Source organism: Delphinus delphis, chromosome 6, assembly GCF_949987515.2.
Source record: "Delphinus delphis chromosome 6, mDelDel1.2, whole genome shotgun sequence".
NCBI lineage: Eukaryota > Metazoa > Chordata > Mammalia > Artiodactyla > Delphinidae > Delphinus > Delphinus delphis.
Window position 1 is genome coordinate 32,785,721 of NC_082688.1, and position 24,394 is coordinate 32,810,114.

Here is a 24,394-nt window from a genome sequence, read left to right on the forward strand (position 1 = left end):
TGACACTGACAAAATATCAGTGTACATCGTGTTCTACAGTATTTTTAGTCTAATACACATAAATTGGTGTCACTTATAATCTATCTTGAATTGCCTGCTAGATCAAATTAAACTAATGGAAGTAAATAAAATTATCTGGTCTCTTTGATTCTCTGGTGTGAAATACTAATAAATCCAAATGTTAAATCTTTAAGTTGTCTCTTTTCATCTTTAAGTTTCTCAAATAGATCCTTCCTTCCCCTTGCTCTATCCATCCTCCGTACTTCCTGCAAAGTAGTTAGCAGTCTAATTGTAAACAATTGTTTTTATAAGGAGACTACTGGTTAAAAATAAATCTGTGAAAAATCCTTATTTAAGTCAAGGGGCTCTTTTGTATTATGAATAACCAATTCCTAATTATGTTGTTTACAGTAGACACTAACTTACAAAATTTTCTTAAAGCCTTTGAACAGGGCCACACCATGTACTTAAAGATTTAAAGTATACTTAAGAGTTCATTTCAGGAGGCTGATCTGGAAGTTAGAAATGCAGGGAATAAAGAAGAAAGGGAATAGCAAATGGGAAGTCTGAAAATGCCTGACACATTCAGGACTCACGCAGGGTCAAGAAAGCCTAACAGGACAAAGAAAGTCTTTGTCTTCCCCTTCACAACTGGATTCTAGATGCAGAACTAGAATTAAAAATCAAATCTAGATTTATCATATTATCTGTATTTGGTTACCATAACCCACATGAAAATCTGAGCATTTTTTAAAAAGTAATAGTTTTTTTCTAAAGACAAAAATAAACAGGCCTAATTCAGATCTCTATATTCTCTGCTTTACTTCTGTACCTTTTAGAACTGCTTGAGCGAAAACTTCAATGGGGAAACAGGGTCCAAGCACCTTTACATGCAGTGAACAACAAAAATAAGACCTGAAGGACATGCATGCATTAAAGAGATCGTAAGCATGAATGAGACATAATAAACATTGGCCTAAGAGATGCACACTCTCAAAAACTGGCACACAGGGGACTTCCCTGGTGGTGCAGTGGATGGGACTCCGCACTCCCAATGCAGGGGGCCCGGGTTCAATCCCTGGTTGGGGAGCTGTATCCCGTGTGAGTGCCACAACTAGGGAGCCCATGTGCCGCAACTAAGGAGCCTGCCTGCCGCAACTAAGACCCTGCACAACCAAATAAATAAATCTGGCACATGTTTGCGTGTTCCCACATACTTTGCAATCTAATGACAGCTTAAATATGGGCACATGCACAACCTGTGATTCAAATAAATGCAACAGGGATACGATTAGCTTTAAGTTTAGAGCTAGGTTCCAGAACACATCTCTCCATTGTCTCCCTGCAATTCCTAAGTTAAAAGTAGTCTTTGAAAGAGAGAGATAGGGCCTTTCCTCAATTATGGTCATAGTACTGAGTAATAAACATTTGAATTCATAACATAAAATGTTTTATCTTTTCCTCAATGAGTGAAAGAACTAAAAAGGATATTATACACAGACATTTGACTTACTCAGAGGCATGAGTCCCATTCATGAAATGGCATTCAGTCTTTATAATAAATAGAAGGAAAAGCAATGGAATTTTCTGCTGTCATTCAACAGAAGATAGCTTCTGTCTGGATAAATCTGAAAGCCATTAACACAGAATAAACTATGACAGGGAAGGAGGCCTTAAACTAGTTTTTTTGTAAAATGCAGCAAATTCATACTGTATATCAGATTTTTTCCAAATGTCTTTTCAATAAGAATAACACCTGTCATTTGGATATAACTTTACAATCTACCAAGTGCTTAAGTGCTTTCACACAAACATCTCGTTTCATTTGAACCTCACAACAATCCAGTAATGTACACTGGGCAGGGTTCATTACTTTCATTTTAAAGACGAAATAACTCAGGCATGAGACATCAGCTAACTGCCCAAAGCCACAGAGCTGGCAAACAATGCAGACAAGTTTTTGCAGGGTGTAAAAGGAGGCATAAAAGGAGGGAGAGAAGCTTTCAACAATAGAGCTGGGTCCCTGACATATATAGAAATATAGATAAAATAGAAAAAGAACAATTCCATTCTTTACTACAATTCCATTCTTTACTTCACGTCTGTATCTTAAAAGGTAAATAAATATATTCTTATTCAGAAACAAACTGCCATCCAGACAGCAATTTGTTTTAATCCTTTAGGTAGGCTTGCTCTCCTTGAGGCCTGATACATACCACTGTGCCAAGTGGCAGGAGCTGCTTTGATTTCCCTGGGTGTAAGTGTGGCAACAAGAGAGCAGGTCCAAGGGATTAATTCCAAATGATCTAAAGCCACCCTAATTTTCTGTGACTTTGGCCCTTGCTTATCATATTTTGTTGGTCCAGGTTAGCTTCTAGAATGAGCCAGATATTCTTTGGGAACCCTTTGAACTAACTCAGAATCAAAGGGGAACCCTAAAATAATCTCTCTCCACTCCTCCACCACTCCTGCCCAAAGACTGTCACATCTTTAGTACTAAGGCTGCTCCATCTCAATCCAGCCAGTCACTGCCTCCCTCCTCACAACAGTCACAGGGATCCCTAAAGGCTGCCTTAAGAGACCCGGGCTCCACCGTAAGCCTGTATGTATCCTAGCAGTCATGGGCAGAACTCACTTACTGAATATGTACGGCCAAATTCTACAGAAGAAAACTTTATGCCATGAAGTCAGTTTCTTCATATTTAAATGAATAAACATACATATATATACATGAATATACCTTCATTCCCTTAAAGACATTTGTCATTATGTGAACTTTCTGTATCATCAGGTGAGATTTTGTGCTTCAGAGTCATATTCCTCCCCCAATCACAATTTCTGCTTTAAAGTTCCTTCAGGGACTTCCCTGGTGGCGCAGTGGTTAAGACTCTGCCTGCCAATGCAGGGGACAAGGGTTCGAGCCCTGGTCCGGGAAGATCCCACATGCCATGGAGCAACTAAGCCCGTGCTCCACAACTACTGAGCCCGCGTGCCACAACTACTGAAGCCCACGCACCTAGAGCCCGTGCTCCGCAACGAGAAGCCACCACAATGAAGAGTAGCCCCCGCTCGCCACAGCTAGAGAAAGGCTGCGCGCAGCAACAAAGACCCAACGCAGCCAAAAATTAAAATTAATTAATTTAAAAAACCAATAAAGTTCCTTTAATCACTTGATTATAAAATTCATTATACATATATTTTTAAATCTTTTTATCCATGAATCTAGCCCTTATTTGAAGTTAATTTATACTTTTTAAAGGACAGTACATCTCATTTAAAAGTCCTAACAAACCACTTTAAGTATTATTATCAACAGTATCTGTCCCATATTTCTGATGAGGAAACAGAAGCCCAAGGAGAAAACATGGTTTAACCAAGATCAGACAGCCTATCAATGACAAAGCTTGCACTGGAATCTAGATCTCTTAATTCCTGGCTAGGCATTAAGTGTCAAATTACAATACTGTAGAGGATAGGAATCTTCTCTTAGTATCCTTCCAAAGCACATGTAAGAAAAAGTGAAAATTAAATTCCCTTTTGATTTAAATATGAAGCACTGACTGCTATGCCAAAATTTGCTTCAGGTAATTAGATAATCTATCTCTGATCCCACAAAAAGCAAAGAGAACTGAGAAAAGCAAATATCAGAAGGGCCATGGATCCATAAAGCTATATTAAATAACAAGGTGGTCAGACTTTTTTCTAAAGTGAGAAAATGACTAAAAATTCATTAGTTTAATAAAAAACTAGCCCTGAACCAGAGACAGCAATTTAATGTTGAAAAAGCAAATAACCTTCACAATTCCAAACACACTCTCTGTCATGCCTGCTTTCAATACAGAAATAAAGCTGCTAAACAGTCCTGAAGAGAATGGGTAAACTGCAGATTATTTGAACATCTGTGAACTTCGGCCTCAGCTACAGAGGAATAACTGTCCTTATTCTCACAGAGTCATGAGAAGGTGAGAATGTTTTGAAAGTTACACAAATGTGAAGGTGACTTACTTTTACTTTTCAAATAAGTCAGTCAATTTTATTTGTCCTTACTAAACTAGCCATAGTCAGATACAGACCTAGCTTAAAGACCTTTATTAGGTTCAAAGCTGGAGTAGTATTCACACTATCCCAAGTTTTAACATACTAAGCCAACTGGCTTAGCCAACTAATAAATAACACAGTTAATTTTAAAAAGACATCTTAGGAAAAAGAAAAAAACAAATACATTACCTGATCCAGAACCCGATGTTGTCATATCATAAATTAAATCTTTTAACGTAGTACCCTCTGAAATAAAGGGGCGATCTAATGAAGGATCTTCTTCATTTGGCACTCGATGGTGAATGACAGTGCGGTTATGGCAGATATAGACCATCAACATGAGTGAGATGCAGACGAAGCATACTGGTCCAGCAATGACAGCTGCCAGTTCGACAGGACCAAGGCCAGATGACGGCTTTCCTGGAAAAGGGCCTCAAGTGAAATAAACATCAACAACAATAACACTGTAGGCGGCATCCACAATTTCCTAAATCCTCCACATTTCCTGCAGTTGGCCACTACTACCATTAGTCAGAGCCTCATCACAGCAGCTCATAAAGCTCAAACCCGTAACAAGTGAAGCACTTAATCTTCTCCCATTGGCTCTCCTTTTATGATCGCTATGAACATCCACTTAGTCTTCCTGAAGTCTTGAGCCATCCCCTAAATAACAAGGCCAGCTACCACAAACACTGTAGGACCACCACCCACCCCCCTTAGCCCTGTCAGATCGCTAATAGAAGAACCAATAATCTGGAACAACTCCCATTAAATATTTCTTCTTAAGTCATTGTCTTCTTTTTCTTTTTTATTAAAAAGTAGTTTGGCTTATCTTCTTATTCCAAGGCTAGTATATGCTCATAGCAGGAAAAAAAATTAAAAAATATAAATACAGATGAGCAAAATTTAAAAAAAAAATTAACTACAGCCTCACCATCCCCCCAAACTCACCTGTGTATATATCTCCACCAATTTTTTTCATGCAAAAATATATCCTCTTTTTTTAATAGTTTGCATGTGTATACTTTCTAGTTTATTTTAATCACTTAGACTTTTAATTAAAGATCTTTTTTTATAATCTCTTTTAACAATTAACAATTTGCATTGTTTCAGAAACACATTAATTACAGCTATTTTGGCATTCATTCTGACACATGCTGGTTCATGGCTCACCACCCTTTCTTTCACATCACATCTTTATCATTCTTGAGATCTTTATATGGATTGATTTCATATGATAAAGAATCCTAATTCTAGTAATTCCTTTCAGAAAGAGTATATGGGTCCTTATACACTGAATACTTAATTATCTAAAGATGCTTGTTGCCTTTATATATGAAAAATCTTGGCTCATCTAAAGAATTTTGGGTAACAAGCAATGTTATGATATTCCATTGCCTTCTGGTATTTAAAAAAAGGAAAAAATCTGAACTTTTTTTTTCCTTTTATAGGTAACCAGTGTTCACTTGTACTGAATGTGTGCACAATTTTTCTTTAATCTTGAAAACTGATAGTTTTTTCATTATATATATTTGGTTAAGTATTTTTTCATTAATTTTACATAGTATTTCTTCTCTCTTCTGTCCTTTTGCCTTTTTCTGGTTTTATGCTAAGCATATTGGATCACCTAGATCTGTCCTTTATGTCTCTTAATTTGCTCACCAACTATCTTTTTCTCTGAATTGTAACACAATTTCTCAAGTTTGTCTTGCTTTAAGCTTGTCTCACACTTGACAATAAAGTTACAACATCCAGTCTGCTGTTCACTTTCAATACTGCATTTTTAAAAATAATTCATCAATTGAGCTTTTCATCTGAAAGCGATCTTAACAACTGTGAAATGTTCTCATTTCATTGTGAACAACTGAAAACAGACCTTGGACTGTCTGAAAGTTCTTCCCTAACATGTTGTAAGTGTATTTCATAGGATGACATCTACTCTCATTTATCCAGTTCAGTTCACTTCTTTTGAACCATGCAATCTTTCCATTTGATAAATTTTTTTGCTGTCTGATTATCAGGGACCTGGGAATGAGGTACTTGTGTATTTTAGCATTAAAAATAAAGTGAGCTCTTCATAAGGTTTTGTGAGTCTCCATTCTGATATTTCAAGCTATTTCAAATAATGGAAATGGGAAATTCTGGAATTATCATTCTCCTTGTCATATTAGAATTGCAGATGCCTATATAAAAGAAAAATTACAGTCTGACAGAGCTTTGCCACAGGGACCTTCTCTATCATGCTGAAGATTTGGTTTTACTTTGCTGTTATCACTCGAACTAGGTGGAGGACTGCCTTCCTTCTACAACTGGCAGGACTGGCCCTTTTCCTCTGAGCTACAGCAGTGCTTCCTACTTTAATTAGCATGATGCCTAGACCAACTCTGAGTGGAAAGTGAGCACTGAAAGCAGGTGCTTCCTAAAGGAGAATTGAGAGTTTGCCCCTGTAGCCTAGCCTCACACCCAGCCCCTCAGCTTAAGGTATTGGTGGGATTCTGCAAGAGGGTCTTTCACCTACTCCTTTTCCTATAGTTAGTCAGTTCTTCACTAGTCTGTTATAATCTGCACTATAAACTGCAGAGTTCCTCACAACTATAGGCAAGTGGGTGGCATTTCTTCCATTAATTCTCTTAGCATTAATATAGGTTTTCCTCATTTTTGTATTCCTTTGATTATTATAGTAGGTATTTTGGATTTGGGGAAAGTGTCAGAAGAGTTAAACAGATGAGCTTAGACTGGCATCTTAAATCAGAACCTTAAAATTAATCTAATCCTAAGCATTTATGAAGCTTTCAAATTCCTGGCTCTTCCAGGACATTTTAAAATGTAAACTATGGTGAAGGACCAAAAACCTAGAAATCGTATATAATAATTTATACATAAAGATCATAAGGCAAGGTGATATTACAAAATGAAGGCACCTGTACTGTTTAGTGCTGTTCTCAATTCCCTCCCATTACTGACTGCTTTAAAAGACTGGAGCATTATACAAGGAAAAAATTTCACTCTGAGGACATATTGCTATGGTGGGCTTTATCAGTATTCTCTAAAGAGGCTACCCTTTTAGGCACAACAGACCTCAGAGAAAGTATCTTGGAACCACCTTCTTAACACACACGCAGGAGTCAGGATCTTGGCTACCCTTATAACTCTACTACTTTGGACAAGTTACTTCTTGCCTCTATACTGAATAAACTGGGATAGACAATTTCTAAGATCCCTTCCAGCTCTAAAATCATAGAGTCTAAGAGCTTTTCTTGTAGTATCAAGAAAAAACTTATACAACAACTTACCAACAGTTGGGAGTTCTATTTTATTGCAGTGGTCCTGATTGCAGCAATATGTTGTAGTAACAGACCCAGTTTTTGAAGATGGTGCACATACAAATGGCCTGTCTCGTGGAATTAGGTCGGTTTCAGCTATACACATGCTATTATGTATAACTTTGTCTGTGGTCTCTGTGACAGAGACAAAGCAGAGCCCATCTGTGACACAAGTAAAATTGTCTTTTGTACAAAGGTGGCAGAAACACTGTAATGCTGGGGGGAAAAGAAAAGATCCTGTCAGAAAAAATTCTCAAGGTTAACAATTTTAAATTATCCCATATTCTCTGTACTAATACATTCCTGATTCTATTATAATTATACAATTTCTTTGCTCTGTTCAAAAAACCAAACTCTTTGTTAACCTGAGAAGTTCCAAATTCTGTTAAGAAGCACACATATGTAGGAGCCAAACATGTTGAAATTTGGACCCAGGCTTTTTCCTAAAACTTTTGGCTTCCAAGTATAGAAAAACTGTTACGTGCAATTTCATCAATGTAAGGCAAGCATTTGCCCTCCCATTTGAAACAAAGTACACTGAAATTTATAAAGGTTATACTTATTCTTATTGGTCCAAAACTAGGCATTCATATATTCCCCCGACTGGGGAGCAATGTGAAAATACTACCACCTCCTCACTGTAGGTTGGAAATGTCAGGGTAAGTTTATGGTAATGGAGTAATGGAAATAGATTTGTATTGAGCCAGACATTCCTTTCTCCTTTGCAAATCCCCAAAAGACATGTATCTTCTAACTAGGATTAGGGTACTTTCTCATAAGCAAGGTAACAATACATATGTGCTCCAATCACACAGGCAACTGGCTACAGAAATGACTGGAGAAACACTAGCTCCATGCCCACTTTTATCTATTTGATATTTATACGCAACTTAAGGGAAGTCTTCTAATTATCACCAACACCTTCCCATACACACACACAACCTTTCACTAAGCTCCAACAAGATTAAGTGTTCCCCAAAGCATACACTGCTTACCAGAACTGTTATTTTTTCCTCTCCCTCATGATCCACATCTAAAACTAGGCCTGGTACACAGCAACATTCAAAAAGTGCTGAATGAGTGACAGATCACTAGGATCTCATGAAACAACAAAGCACACATATGTCCTTGAGTCCAATCAAACTTTACATGTTGGTAAGGGAAAGGGAAGAGTCCAGGTTTGCAGAATGGCCATCTGTGATGAGAGGCCTACTGTAACTAGAAAAAGAGTGGCTAGGCGGGCAGGCCAGAAGAAAGCTAGCTAACTCTGAACAGCTAACTTGGTGTGCAGGAAAGGGTTCACTCAGCAGGCCCAAGTTGCTCAAACCTTACACATCCCCAAGAAAGGCCTGTCTTCAGGACTGGCCCTTGGCCAGTTCCTGGGAGATGAGCTCTGACACCTTGAAATATTTTCCCTGATAAGAATGCTGCAAACCCTTTGTGACTGAGCCCCAGTAAAAACCCTGGACACCAAGGCTCTGGTGAGCTTCCCTGGTTGGCAACACTTCACATGTGCTGTCATACATCATTGCTAAGCTATGGAGTGCACCTGTGCTACTGCACTGGGAGAGGACATCTGGAAGCTTGTACTGGGTTTCTCCTGGACTTTGCCCCATGAGGTGTCCCTTTTCCTTTAGATGATTTTAATATGTATCTTTCCACTGTAATAAATAAAAACCATGAGTATAACAGCTTTTCTGGGTCCTGTGAGTTCTTCTAGCAAATCATCAAGCTAGAGGATGGTCCTGAGGACCCCTAACTCACTTGCTAAACCCAAACTCAAGGAACATCAGCATTACCTCAAGCAGCTGCTTCCTGGTTGCTAGCTTAATTAGCATGCTTGTCTATTATCTTTACAGACCAGCAAAGTTTTACCTCAATCATTATAAAAATTATTTTCTTTCTCCATAGATAATTCAGTTCTTTAAACTAAATCCTCCCAAGCATGAAGAGAATTCAAGAAAATTATAAGAAAAAGATACAGTTATAATCTAACATTTAAAAGACTGTTAAAAGAGACAGTAGCTTATTCATGGTGAGGTTTGGCAGTGATTGTAGGTTCCCTGGGTATAATTTCCCAAGGAGGGATTCTGAACCAGGAATCCATGGACTGGCTTCAGGGATACAAGGATCCCATGAAACTGTAGGCCAAATGTTGTACGTATTTACCTTTTCAAGGAGAAGGTTTATAGTTTTCAACAGAACCACAAAGTGGTCTATCACCCACAAAAAATTAAAACCACCACAGGAGATTGTCATTATTCTCTCCCGAATCCTCTTTACTCATGATTAGTCATTCAACCAATGTTTTCTAAGCATTAGCTTTAACAGCTGCTCTACCAAAAGCTTAGTATACAAAAATTTATAACTCATGGTCATAGCCCTTGAGTAGCTCCAACAACCAGTGAAGGAGAACATTACAATACACTATGGTAATCGCTATATATAAAAATACTACCATGAATACCTCTCCCTTTTCTATGATCTTCATGGCTCCCTTAGAGTATATGAAATAAGAGCTAAACAGTGGGTCTAACAATGAAAACTTCTACTTTGGGGTTCCAACTTATTGCTCACAATGCTATCCTGGGCCATACAAATCTCATTATTATGATAATCATGTCTTTCATGACCTTGGTCTTTACACATACTATCTCTCTGCCTACTTGAAACCACCCTCTCATCTTTTAAGACCATATTCAAACAATATCTTTTCCATGATGTGATCTAAACCTCTCCCCTACCCATAAGACAACTGGGTGACTCCTTTCAATTTTTTCCCATAGCCCTCTTTGCATACCTTTAGGTTAGCACAAATCAATCTATTTACACTTTGCCGTTAAAGTGTCTCTCATTACATTAAGAAGGGCCAAGATTTAAAACTTGTTTTATTTTCCCATCTTTGAATCCTGTACTCCTAGGCAGTGATCAGCAAATTATTTGCAAGGGAGACCTTCAAGATGGCAGAGGAGTGAGACGTGGAGATCGCCTTCCTCCCCACAAATACATCAGAAATACATCTACATGTGGAACAACTCCTAGAGAACACCTACTGAATGCTGGCAGAAGACCTCAGACTTCCCAAAAGGCAAGAAACTCCCCACGTACCTGGGCAGGGCAAAAGAAAAAAGAAAAAACAGAAACAAAAGAATAGGGACAGGACCTGCACCTCTGGGAGGGAGCTGTGAAGGAGAAAAAGTTTCCATACACTAGGAAACCCCTTCACTGGCTAAGACAGGGTATGGTGGGAGGGAAGCTGTGGAGCCATGGAGGAGAGCACAGCAACAGGGATGCAGAGGGCAAAGCGGAGAGATTCCCACACAGAGGATCGATGCCAACCAGCACTCACCAGCCTGAGAGGCTTGTCTGCTCACACGCCGGGATGGGCGGGGGCTGGGAGCTGAGGCTCAGGCTTTGGAGGTCAGATCCCAGGGAGAGGACTGGGGTTGGCTGCGTGAACACAGCCTGAAGGGAGCTAGTGCGCCACAGCTAGCCGGGAGGGAGTCCGGGAAAAAGTCTGGAACTGCCTAAGAAGCAAGAGACCATTGTTTCAGGGTGCGAGCTGCGGCTATCAGCATGGACACCAGAGACAGACATGAAATGCTAAGGCTGCTGCTGCAGCCACCAAGAAACCTGTGTGCAAGCACAGGTCACTAACCACACCTCCCCTCCCAAGACCCTGTGCATCCTGCCACTGCCAGGGTCCTGTGATCCAGGGACAACTTCCTTGGGAGAATACACAGCACACTTCAGGCTGTTGCAACGTAACACTGGCCTCTGCCGCCGCAGGCTCAACCCGCATTCCGTACCCCTCTCTCCCCCTGGCCTGAGCCAGAGCCCCCTAATCAGCAGCTCCTTTAACCCCGTCCTGTCTGAGCGAAGAACAAACGCCCTCAGGTGACCTACATGCAGACGCAGGGCCAAATCCAAAGCTGAACCCCAAGAGCTGTGCGAACAAATAAAAGAAAGGGAAATTTCTCCCAGCAGCCTCAGGAGCAGCGGATTAAATCTCCACAATCAACTTGCTGTACCCTGCATCTGTGGAATACCTGAATAGACAATGAGTTATCCCAAAATTGAGGTAGTGGACTTTGGAAGCAATGATATATATTTTTTTTTCCTTTTTCTCTTTTTCTGAGTGTGTGTGTGTATGCTTCTTTGTGTGATTTTGTCTGTATAGCTTTGCTTTTACCATTTGTCCTACGGTTCTGTCTGTTTTTGCTTTTTTCTTTTGTTTTAAGTATAGTTTTTAGTGCTTGTTATCATTGGTGGATTTGTTTTTCAATTTGGCTGCTCTCTTCTTTTTTTTAAATTACTCTTTAATTTTTATTTTTAATAATTATTTTTTACTTTAATAACTTCATTTTATTTTATTGTTTTCTTTCTTTTTTTCTCCCTTTTCGTCTGAGCTGCGTGGCTGACAGGGTCTTCATGCTCCGGCTGGGTGTCAGGCCTGTGCCTCTGAGGTGGGAAAGCCGAGTTCAGTACATTGGTCCACCAGAGACCTCCCAGCTCCATGTAATATCAAATGGCAAAAGCTCTCCCAGAGGTCTCCATCTCAATGCTAAGACCCAGCTCCACTCAACGACCAGCAAGCTACAGTGCTGGACACTCTACGCCAAACAACTAGCAAGAAAGGAACACAACCTCACCGATTAGCAGAGAGGCTGCCTAAAATCATAATAAGGCCACAGACACCCCAAAACACACCACCAGATGTGGACCTGCCCACCAGAAAGACAAGATCCAGCCTCATTGAACAGAACACGGGCACTGGTTCCCTCCACCAGGAAGCCTAAACAACCCACTGAACCAACCATACCTGCTGGGGGCAGACACCAAAAACAACGGGAACTATGAACCTGCAGCCTGCGAAAAGGAGACCCCAAACACAGTAAGTTAAGCAAAATGAGAAGACAGAAAAACACACAGCAGATGAAGGAGCAAGGTAAAAACCCACCAGACGTAACAAATGAAGAGGAAATAGGCAGTCTACCTGAAGAGGAATTCAGAATAATGATAGTAAAGGTCCAGAATCTTGGAAATAGAATGGAGAAAATACAAGAAAAGTTTAACAAGGAACTAGAAGAACTAAAGAGCAAACAAACAGTGACGAACAACACACTAAATGAAATTAAAAATCTTTAGAAAGGATCAATAGCAGAATAACTGAGGTAGAAGAATGGATAAGTGACCTGGAAGATAAAATAGTGGAAATAACTACTGCAGAGCAGAATAAAGAAAAAACAATGAAAAGAATTGAGGATGGTCTCAGAGACCTCGGGGACAACATTAAACTCACCAACATTTGAATTAGGGGTCCCAGAATACGAAGAGAAAAAAAAAAGGGACTGAGAAAATATTTGAAGAGATTATAGTTGAAAACTTCCCTAATATGGGAAAGGAAATAGTTAATCAAGGCCAGGAAGCACAGAGAGTCCCATACAGGATAAATCCAAGGAGGAACATGCCAAGACACATATTAATCAAACTATCAAAAATTAAATACAAAGAAAACATATTAAAAGCAGCAAGGGAAAAACAACAAATAACACACAAGGCAACCCCCATAAGGTTAACAGCTCTTCTTTCAGCAGAAACTCTACAAGCCAGAAGGGACTGGCAGGACATATTTAAAGTGACAAAGGAGAAAAACCTGCAACCAAGATTACTCTATCCAGCAAGGATCTCATTCAGATTTGATGGAGAAATTAAAACCTTTACAGACAAGCCAAAGCTGAGAGAGTTCAGAACCACCAAACCAGCTTTACAACAAATGCTAAAGGAACTTCTCTAGGCAAGAAACACAAGAGAAGGAAAAGACCTACAATAAGAAACCCAGGCTTCCCTGGTGGCACAGTGGTTGAGAGTCTGCCTGCCGATGGAGGGGACATGGGTTTGTGCCCTGGTCCGGGAAGATCCCACATGCCGTGGAGCGGCTGGGCCCGTGAGCCATGGCCACTAAGCCTGCGTGTCTGGAGCCTGTGCTCTGCAACGGGAGAGGCCACAACAGTGAGAGGTCCATGTACCGCAAAAAAAAAAAAAGAAAGAAAGAAACCCAAAACAATTAAGAAAATGGGAATAGCAACAAACCTATGGATAACTACCTTAAATGTAAATGGATTAAATTCTCCCACCAAAAGACACAGACTGGCTGAATGGATACAAAAACAAGACCCGTATATATGCTGTCTACAAGAGACCCAAATCAGACCTAGAGACACATACAGACTGAAAGTGAGGGGATGGAAAAAGATATTGCATGCAAATGGAAACCAAAAGAAAGATGGAGTAGCAATTCTCATATCAGACAAAATAGACTTTAAAATAAAGACTATTACAAGAGACAAAGAAGCACACTACATAATGATCAAGGGATCGATCCAAGAAGAAGATATAACAATTGTAAATATTTATGCACCCAACATAGGAGCACCTCAATACATAAGGCAAATACTAACAGCCATAAAAGGGGAAATCGACAGTAACACATTCATAGTAAGGGACTTTAACACCCCACTTTCACCAATGGACAGATCATCCAAAATGAAAATAAATAAGGAAACACAAGCTTTAAATGATACATTAAACAAGATGGACTTAATTGATATTTATAGACATTCCATCCAAAAACAACAGAATACACATTTTTCTCAAGTTCTCATGGAACATTCTCCAGGATAGAACGTATCTTGGGTCACAAATCAAGTCTTGGTAAGTTTAAGAAAATTGAAATTGTATCAAGTAACTTTTCCGACCGCAACGCTATGAGACTAGATATCAATTACAGGAAAAGATCTGTAAAAAATACAAACACATGGAGGCTAAACAATACACTACTTAATAACGAAGTGATCACTGAAGAAATCAAAGAGGAAATCAAAAAATACCTAGAAATAAATGACAATGGAGCCACGACGACCCAAAACCTATGGGATGCAGCAAAAGCAGTTCTAGGAGGGAAGTTTATAGCAATACAATCTTACCTTAAGAAACAGGAAACATCTCGAATAAATAACCTAACCTTGCATCTAAAGCAATTAGAGAAAGAAGAACAAAAAAACCCCAAAGTTAGCAGAAGGAAAGAAACCATAAAGATCAGATCAGAAATAAATGAAAAAGAAATGAAGGAAACAATAGCAAAGATCAATAAAAGCTGGTTCTTTGAGAAGATAAACAAAATTGATAAACCATTAACCAGACTCATCAAGAAAAGAAGGGAGAAGACTCAAATCAATAGAATTAGAAATGAAAAAAGAGAAGTAACAACTGACACTGAAGAAATACACAAGATCATGAGAGATTACTACAAGCAACTCTATGCCAATAAAATGGACAACCTGGTAGAAATGGACAAATTCATAGAAATGCACAACCTGCCAAGACTGAATCAGGAATAAATAGAAAATATGAACAGACCAATCTCAAGCACTGAAATTGAAACTGCGATTAAAAATCTTCCAAAAAACAAAAGCCCAGGACCAGATGGCTTCACAGGCGAATTCTATCAAACATTTAGGGAAGAGCTAACACCTATCCTTCTCAAACTCTTCCAAAATACAGCAGCAGGAGGAACACTCCCAAACTCATTCTACAAGGCCACCATCACCCTGATACAAAAATGAGACAAAGATGTCACAAAGAAAGAAAACTACAGGCCAATATCACTGATGAAAATAGATGGAAAAATCCTCAACAAAATACTAGCAAACAGAATCCAAAAGCACATTAAAAGGATCATACACCATGATCAAGTGGGGTTTATCCCAGGAATGCAAGGATTCTTCAATATATGCAAATCCATCAATGTGATACACCACATTAAGAAACTGAAGGATAAAAACCATATGATCGTCTCAGTAGATGCAGAAAACGCTTTTGACAAAATTCAACAGCGATTTATGATAAAAACACTCTAGAAAGTAGGCATAGAGGGAACTTGCCTCAACACAATAAAGGCCATATATGACAAACCCACAGCCAACATCGTTCTCAACAGTGAAACCATTTCCACTAAGATCAGGCACAAGACACGGTTGTCCACCCTCAACACTATTATTCAACATAGTTTTGGAAGTTTCAGCCACAGCAATAAGAGAATAAAAAGAAATAAAAGAAATCCAGAACAGAAAAACAGAAATAAAGCTGTCACTGTTTACACTGTTTACTAATCCTAAAGGGGCTACCAAAAAACTACTAGAGCTAATCAATGAATTTGGTAAAGTAGCAGGATACAAAATTAATGCACAGAAATCTCTTGCATTCCTATACTCTAATGATGAAAATTCTAAAAGAGAAATTAAGGAAATACTCCCATTTACCACTGCAACAAAAAGAATAAAATACCTAGGAATAAACCTATCTAAAGAGACAAAAGACCTGTATGCAGAAAATGATAAGACACTGATGAAAGAAATTAAAGATGATACAAATAGATGGAGAGATATACCATGTTCTTGGATTGGAAGAATCAACATTGTGAAAATGACTCTACTACCTAAAGCAATCTACAGATTCAATACAATCCCTGTCAAACTACCACTGGCATTTTTCTAGAACAAAAAATTCCACAATTTGTATGGAAACACAAAAGACCCCGAATAGCCAAAGCAATCCGGAGAAGGAAAAACGGAGCTGGAGGAATCAGGCTCCTGGACTTCAGACTATACTACAAAGCTACAGTAACCTAGACAGTATGGTCCTGGCACAAAAACAGAAATATACCAATGGAACAGGATGGAAAACCCAGAGGTAAACCCACACACATATGGTCACCTTATTTTTGATAAAGGAGGCAAGAATATACAATGGAGATAAGACAGCCTCTTCAATATGTGGTGCTGGGAAAACTGGACAGCTATATGTAAAAGAATGAAATTAGAACACTACCTAACACCACACACAAAAATAAACTCAAAATGGATTAAAGACCTAAATGTAAGGCCAGACACTATCAAACTCTTAGAGGAAAACACAGGAAGAACACTCTATGACATAAATCACAGCAAGATCCTTTTGACCCACCTCCTAGAGAAATTGAATAGAAACAAAAATAAACAAATGGGACCTAATGAAACTTAAAAGCTTTTGCACAGCTAAGGAACCATAAACAAGACAAAAAGACAACCCTCAAAATGGAAGAAAATATTTGCAAATGAAGCAACTGACAAAGGATTAATCTCCAAAATTTACAAGCAGCTCATGCAACTCAGTATCAAAAATACAAACTACCCAATCCAAAAATGGGCAGAAGACATAAATAGACATTTCTCCAAAGAAGATATACAGATAGCCAACAAACACATGAAAGGATGCTCAACATCACTAATCATCAGAGAAATGCAAATCAAAACTACAATGAGGTATCACCTCACACCAGTCAAAATGGCCATTATCAAAAAATCTACAAACAGTGAATGCTGGAGAGGGTGTGGACAAAAGGGAACCCTCTTGCACTGTTGGTGGGAATGTAAATTGATACAGCCACCATGGAGAACAGTATGGAGGTTCCTTAGACAACTGAAAATAAAACTACCATACAACCCAGCAATCCCACTACTGGGCATATACCCTAGAAAACCATAATTCAAAAGGAGTCATGTACCACAATGTTCATTGCAGCTCTATTTGCAATAGTCAGGGCATGGAAGTAACATAAGTGTCCATCAACAGATGAATGGATAAAGACGATGTGGCACATATATACAATGGAGTATTACTCAGCCATAAAAAGAAACGAAATGGAGTTATTTGTAGTGAGGTGGATGGACCTAGAGACTGTCATACAGAGGGAAGTAAGTCAGAAAGAGAAAAACAAATACCGTATGCTAACACATATATATGGAATCTAAAAAGAAAAAAAAATGGATATGAAGAACCTAGGGGCAGGACAGGAATAAAGACGCAGACGTAGAGAATGGACTTGAGGACACAGGGAGTGGGAAGGGTAAGCTGGGACAAAGTGAGAGTGGCATGGACATATATACACTACCAAATGTAAAACAGCTAGCTAATGGGAAGCAGCCGCATAGCACAGGGAGATCAGCTTGGTGCTTTGTGACCACCTAGAGGGGTGGGATAGGGAGGGTGGGAGGGAGACCCAAGAGCGAGGGGATATGGGGATATATGTATATGTATAACTGATTCACTTTGTTATACAGCAGAAACTAACACACCATTGTAAATCAATTTTACTCCAATAAAGATGTTAAAAAAATAAAGTAAGGGGCTTCCCTGGTGGCGCAGTGGTTGAGAGTCCACCTGCTGATGCAGGGGACACGGGTTCATGCCCCGGTCCGGGAAGGTCCCACATGCCGCAGAGCGGCTGGGCCCGTGAGCCATGGCCACTGGGCCTGCGCGTCCGGAGCCTGTGCTCTGCAACGGGAGAGGCCACAGCAGTGAGAGGCCCTGCGTACCGCAAAAAACAAAACAAAACAAAAACAAACAAACAAAAATAAATAAATAAAGTAAAAAGATAAAATAAAAAACATTTCTTTAAAAGAAATAAAAATATTTGCCAGGGACTTCCCTGGTGGTCCAGTGGTTAAGACTGGGTGCCTGCACTGCAGTGGGGATGCAAGTTCCATCCCTGGTCAGGGAACTAAGATCCCACATGTTGTGCAGCACGGCCAAAAAAAAAAAAAGAAAAAAATTTTTTGTTTTTGCCAAAGCAGTGTTTCCCAAACAGGAGGTCACAAATATGTTGGGAGAAGAAGGGGAGTCTAAAATTGTGTACAAAGAAATTGTTTTTTTAATTTATTTATTTTATTTATTTAATTTTGGCTGCGTTGGGTCTTCATTGCTGTCAGTTCTCTCTAGTTGTGGTGAGCGGGGGCTACTCTTCATTGCGGTGTGTGGGCTTCTCATTGCAGTGGCTTCTCTTGTTCTGGAGCACGGGCTCTAGAGCGCAGGCTAAGTAGTTGCAGGGCGCGGGCTCAGTAGTTGTGGCACACGGGCTTAGTTGCTCTGCGGCATGTGGGATCTTCCCGGACCAGGGCTTGAACCCATGTCCCTTGCATTGGCAGGCGAATTCTTAACCACTGTGCCACCAGGGAAGCCCCCAAAATTTTTTTTAATATTTTTATTTAAAAGATAATCTAAGATGAATGATAAACATTCTGGATCATGAGTAACTGCTATCTAAACAAGTACTGTCAGTAGGCTTTCACTGCTGCTTCTTCAGCTAGGTTAAGATCTCCTTCAAATGTCCTCATGGCACATTCTACGAGCAAGCGTTTCATAGTAATTGTAATTGAAAGAGTGAAAAGTACAGGGAACTTGAATCATCAAAGCATATGGTGATATAGGCATGGTATATTCATGGTATTTTCAAAAGCCAATACCAAATACATGCTACAAGTATTACATGGGTCCCACCTCTGTAGTACAATCTGCAAAAGTTCATTAGCAGTAAATGTGGTTGTAAGTATGCAATGACATTTTTCCATTCTCACTTCCAGCATTAATTGTGTTAGATAGTCATTTAACAAAGATTTCAATAATGTCATAATGTTAACCTCATCAACAAGTGAACGTAACAGTTGACATCTCATTAAAATTGGTATTTGAGGAATGTGTGCGGGCAAGTGTTTGGTTAGGTATGAGGTCTGATAAACCTGAACTTACAAAGCCTTGCAGAAATTAATACCACCTTGCACAACATTACATCTGAGAATCAGCACTTGCTACTTTCAGTATCACTGAAGTTAAAATATAGAAACAGATTTAAAATGAAATCAAACCCAAGGCTATTTTTTTCTACTGTGAAACCTAAATATCATCCGTCACACTGAATAACTGTATTAATTTGAATTTTTTGGCTTTGTATAATTGTCTTTATATTTAATTTGCAGACTTGGTTTATAGTTGTCGATGAGCCAAAAACAAAGATTTTATATCTACTTTCATGTCTATACAACTACTATGAAAAATACATTTGTATTTTTCTTTTAAAAGGGGTCATTACATTATGGCAAGTTTGAGAAAGTCAGTGCTAAAAAAGGGCTTCTCTTAACAAGAGTCTTTCAATAAGAAGAACAGGTCTCTAGATAAATAAAAACATCATATAACACAGTGCTTAACCAGGTACGGGTTTATTTCTTGAGGGAATTTAAAAATTCTATTGCAGTACTCTAAATCAGTCTTAATTAAATATAAAGTTGCTGTTAAATGTGTATGATATAGTAATGTAGTTTAGGGAAAAAATAAAACAGAAATTTAAAAATTCCTATGAATTCATGAGCTTTAATTCCCATTATTTAAAAATCCAAAATTATTTCATTAATAGATCTGATCCCTAGCTACCTCCCTTTTATTAAACTAGGTTATTGTTTTGTTTTGTTTTTTTAATTTTTAAATCCATGTACAGGGCAAAATTTCTATCTAAAAAAAAAAGTATACAAGATGTCTTATTCCCACCCCAGAGCCCAAGTTTCCCCTCCTCCACAGCACCCTTTTAACACCAGCCCATCAACTGGGCTCTTTCATTTCATTCTGCAGTTTTTCATTGAGCATCTCTATATGCCAGGTGCTATGTAGGCTGTGGGGTGTAAGGTATCTGGAGTTAAGGAGTTCACTAGGGTGAATGAGTAAGGCATTAAACAGATCATTCAAATCCAGAGTCCTGAGCAGGCTGATCAAAGTGCTTCAAATATGCTGAGGTATAAGAAAGATCAAGAAAAGCTTTGCAGGATATTCAAGTCAGAACTGGAGAATATGTAAATTTGCCAGATAGATGAAGGTAGGGAAGTTGTTTTGACAGGGTTTTCTTCCTCAGCGGCAAGATTTCATCCTCGTGACTAGTATCTCAAGTGTTAATAAGATCATCAAATTTAAATAACTATTCAATATGCTAACCACAATGGTTTTTCATCAGCAAAATGAATATAATACCTTCCTGACCTATTTCATCATCTCATTGAGATTATCAAATGAGATACATTAACATATTCTGAAACTAATATAAATTATGTGAACATACAGAATTATCACATACAATACATAGCATTGTTCCAAACATGATTTTTATCTGTAGGCCACCAAAGAAACACCTATTCCCAAATGTAGTGCCTAAATTCCACTGTGGAATCCTGGACTGACAGAACCACACAAAACCTTGAAAGTTATCTAGTTCTAATGCAGTTCTACCATTTTATTAATGAAGAAACCAAAACTTAGGAGTACAAAATGACTTATAACAATATTCCAGCCAGCCTAAGGTGGATGTGAGTAAATTATCATCATGAACCTGGATAAGTATATGTGGTTCTTTTCTATACTGGTATCCATATGTGAAGTAACTCCAAACTTTTCAATAGTACAGCTTCCTTTGACTTTTCTGCTTGATTGCAAAGGTAAGAACTAAACTCCCTGTTTAGTGCCTTTCTCCTACCTTAGCCACCTTTTGCTTCTGTGCCCCAATCTCGACTAGTAGCCACAGCTTCCTCAATTCTAAGATGCACATTTTCCCACACTTTAACATTTTGGAAATCTGCACTCGTGTCACAATCAAGGTCAAACAAAACACAAAACTCTAGCCTCTAGACAGAAAGGTAAGACATGATGTACTTGTTACAACCTATGCATGTGCGAACTTGCCTATGCATGGAAGGTATTACTCAGTTAATTATCACTTTAACTATTTGCACTGGTAGCTCTCCTGCAACTAAAATTTAACTTAAGCTTGATCCCTATTAAAATGTATTCACAAAGATTTCTCTGTGATTCAGCACTGCAATGAAAAGTTACTGTGTTCACAGAAAACTGTCAGTCCCAGGCCAGGAATACAATTATTAGCAGTAGAAATTTCCAAATACTGCAGAATAGATCATAGAATTATTGAGTTTGAAGATGTTGGTGTGACGTGAAGGACTGTCAGAAACCAAACATCTAGCTGTCAAGGGAAGTGGGAAGAGTAAAAAGAGCAGAACCCCTGGGGTTATCATTTTCACTATACTCTAGTATCAGAGGGATAAATTCCAAGTTGAGATTATGGCTCTTGGTCCCATCTATAAAGGAAATTTCCATGATTCCTTCATTTCAGTGTATCCAGCAGTCACATATCAAGGCATTATTACTTCTACCTAATAATACCAGGGCTACCAAGGGTTGATTCACGAGCCCTTATATCTGACAGTGGAGAGGTAGACAGCCTGTGAATACTATATGGAACAGGCATTTCTATGAGCCTTGTTGATGAAATAAAAATTAGTACCAGAAACTTTGTCTTCCCAGGCCTAGAGTGTCTATACAACTTACCCTTCTTTTTAGGCATACCCTTAAATACTCTCTCCTTTTTCAACCCTTGTTATTTGGTCTCTCTATCCTTCCATCACCCATCTTCCCCCATCAAGAACTAGACTGAAACATCTCATTGAAATTCACTCGTGATGCCCTTTTGATTGAATTCATCCTTTTCTAAATATTTTAGGACATGAGACACACTAACAACCTTCTGTCTCAGTCACATGACACTGCGCCCACCAGCACACTCAGCCCTTTGCTGCAGCTCACATCTGTCTCTAAACTCCCCGTTCCTTGCACTTGTGCTCCAAACTCCTTTTCTAACTGCCTTCCAGGGCGTACTTTGTCTTACCTGTTAGTGCAGAGTCAACACATTCAAAACCAAATACAGCACTATTCCTCCAAGAGTAGTATCTGTGATAAAAAAGGCCCCTGGAAGGATTCAGAGGTTTTTTCTTGCTAAGACATAAGACAGATCAGCAGCTAAAAAGGAACAGGAGGATGAAGACTGCTCTCACCAGACACTGGATTCCAATCTTTTCACCACTCTGACTTTGCTGGTAACGACACTTCTTTCCCTTACCCGGTCTATTACAGCACAGTTATTCTTTACAGCACAGTCAGTATTTCCAAATATAACAAATACACACCAACAGACAGGTAAAGGAACTAACACGCACAATGCCTTTCATTCAGTCCGCTTAGCTAGCTTAAAAGCAGAAGATCACGACATTGCTGGCAAAGGCAAAGGCAAAAGTTCAAAGTTAAATCCTTTCCAGTACTAATGTCAATTTACCATCTAGTCTACTGGTCTACTCAAGCTTCTCTGAGTAAACCACCTTTCTCTCTTCTCTCCACTCCCATCTCAAGGAGGCCTATCCTCTCCTCTTCTCCCTCTTCCAAGTCTAGGGAACCACATAGGTTCTCTTCCTCTTTTTAAAATATGCTGCATATCTCTATAAACAAGGCCAAAACCCTGCTGCTAAGGGCTTTGTTCCTCAAAGGATTCAGTGGTTCTTCTTAACTCCACACCCTCTGGGTTGCTCTGCAGCAGTAATGTCAACGCAAGCTTATCAACATAACAGCACCATACATTGTGAAAGTAAGTTCTCCTTTAGTCTGGATAACATTTCACTCCAAAATGTTGGGCTTCAAAACAAAAACCTGACTTATCCAAACATTTCTTCAGATAAATTCCATTTACTTCTGTCACCTTTAAAGCACTTAAGAAGAATCATTTATATAATTCAACAAATGAATGAGGGCACTTTGAAATTCTCAATCACTTGATTTTCACAATACCTCCATTTTCTAGTCTCCAAAGCTCCACAGAATTAGCTGATATAATGTTAACTGTTATCAGAGAAAAGCACACTACGAAAAGGCTGCCTAAATGGCAAGATGAGATTTAATAGGGGCAATTACTACAAAGGCCTTCACTTAGGTTCAAAATAAACTGCACAAGTGCAGGATAATTGCTTAGTAGATTTGGGGAATCTGTTTAAGAACAGATTTAAAAAGAGTCAACAACATTTACTGTTAACTGTAGCCATGGTGATGGGGGAGACAGAGGGAGAACTGGGCACAAAATCCCACAAATGTCCAATATAACAACTAATCAGTAAGTATTACTTGAATATCAATCTGCCATGTAAATGAGTCAGAGAATCAAAGAATTAATTCAGCAAAGTTTGATCTGAAAGATACCATCACTGTGAAGACAATCTCATTTTATAGATGTAGCAACTGAGTCAATTTATCTTACTCCAATACTAAATCAAATCATGAGGTCAGGATGTGGTAAATTTTGTTTCATAAAGAATCATTTCCTAACTACAGCTCCTCCCTACAATGGAATTGGCTGCTCAGAAGGTTATGACTTCCCTGTCATTAGAGATATTTAAGCAGAGGCTTAATGACCAATAGCCAGAGTTCGTGAAGTAGGGATCTTCTGTAATAAATGAAAAGTTAGTCCAAAACTCAACAATCCTTTAAATAGTAAGATTCTATTATTTTACAAGTTACATCAAATGTTAAATATCCATGTTTTCATTTTTTGACCTAGTTCAACTTAACATCTTCAAGGTGCAATAACTACAGCAGTGCACCTCATTTTATAATCGTTTATTCTTTTTCCTCCATTAAACTATGAACTGCTTCAGGTCAGGAACTAGTTTAATGCTTTAAGCATCTCTGCATCCCTAGATCCTGGCACACAGGAGAGATCTAGTATGTGTTTCTTAAAAAAACATCCAAGGAATATCTCTTTAGTATGTGGCTGGTTGCTACTAGCAGGGTCCTCAATAAAATGGCCAAGCAAGCCAATTTTCTCTTTTATCCCTTACTACCTTCATTTTTGAAATCCTTTCCCCAATTCTCAGTGCTCTCCTTTCAACTGTCCAAAATTCCCATGTAGGCACCTCTCAAGCCCATTTGATGTAAAATATCCTATTGCCCAGAATAACTTCTCTCATCATATAAATGGAGGACAACCCAACACTTTCAAAATTACAAATGAACATACCCTCTGACCCAGAAGGAAAAGAGCTTATAGATAAATTTGTACATGTGTAAAGTGGCTTACATATACTTACATAATAGGTTATTAATTTCCTAATCAGTTATACTAGACTGTAATCTTTCTATGCATCTATCAATAGAACTGGTAAAATAATGGTACCACTATGAAATGGAAGATCATATAGCCACAAACACACACAAAAATACGATGTTTTCTATGTACTACATTGTAGACTTACCTGAAGACATATTAAGTGAAAATCCACATAGTG

The 24,394-nt window shown here is 38.7% G+C and overlaps 1 protein-coding gene across 3 annotated transcripts in view; it reads right to left on the reverse strand.

Annotated features, from left to right (window-relative positions):
* Positions 1-24,394, reverse strand: part of TGFBR1 (transforming growth factor beta receptor 1) — an 89,398-nt gene that overhangs the window by 25,548 nt on the left and 39,456 nt on the right. For 2 of the 3 annotated variants that reach the window (XM_060014448.1, XM_060014444.1), the window contains exons 2-3: positions 7,332-7,577; positions 4,228-4,470 (exon numbers count right to left, since the gene is read on the reverse strand). In XM_060014448.1, the coding sequence (XP_059870431.1) occupies positions 4,228-4,470; positions 7,332-7,467 (379 nt within the window). In that variant the 5' untranslated portion in view covers positions 7,468-7,577. The remainder of the gene's footprint in view (positions 1-4,227; positions 4,471-7,331; positions 7,578-24,394) is intronic. The other variant, XM_060014446.1, reaches the window with a different exon arrangement.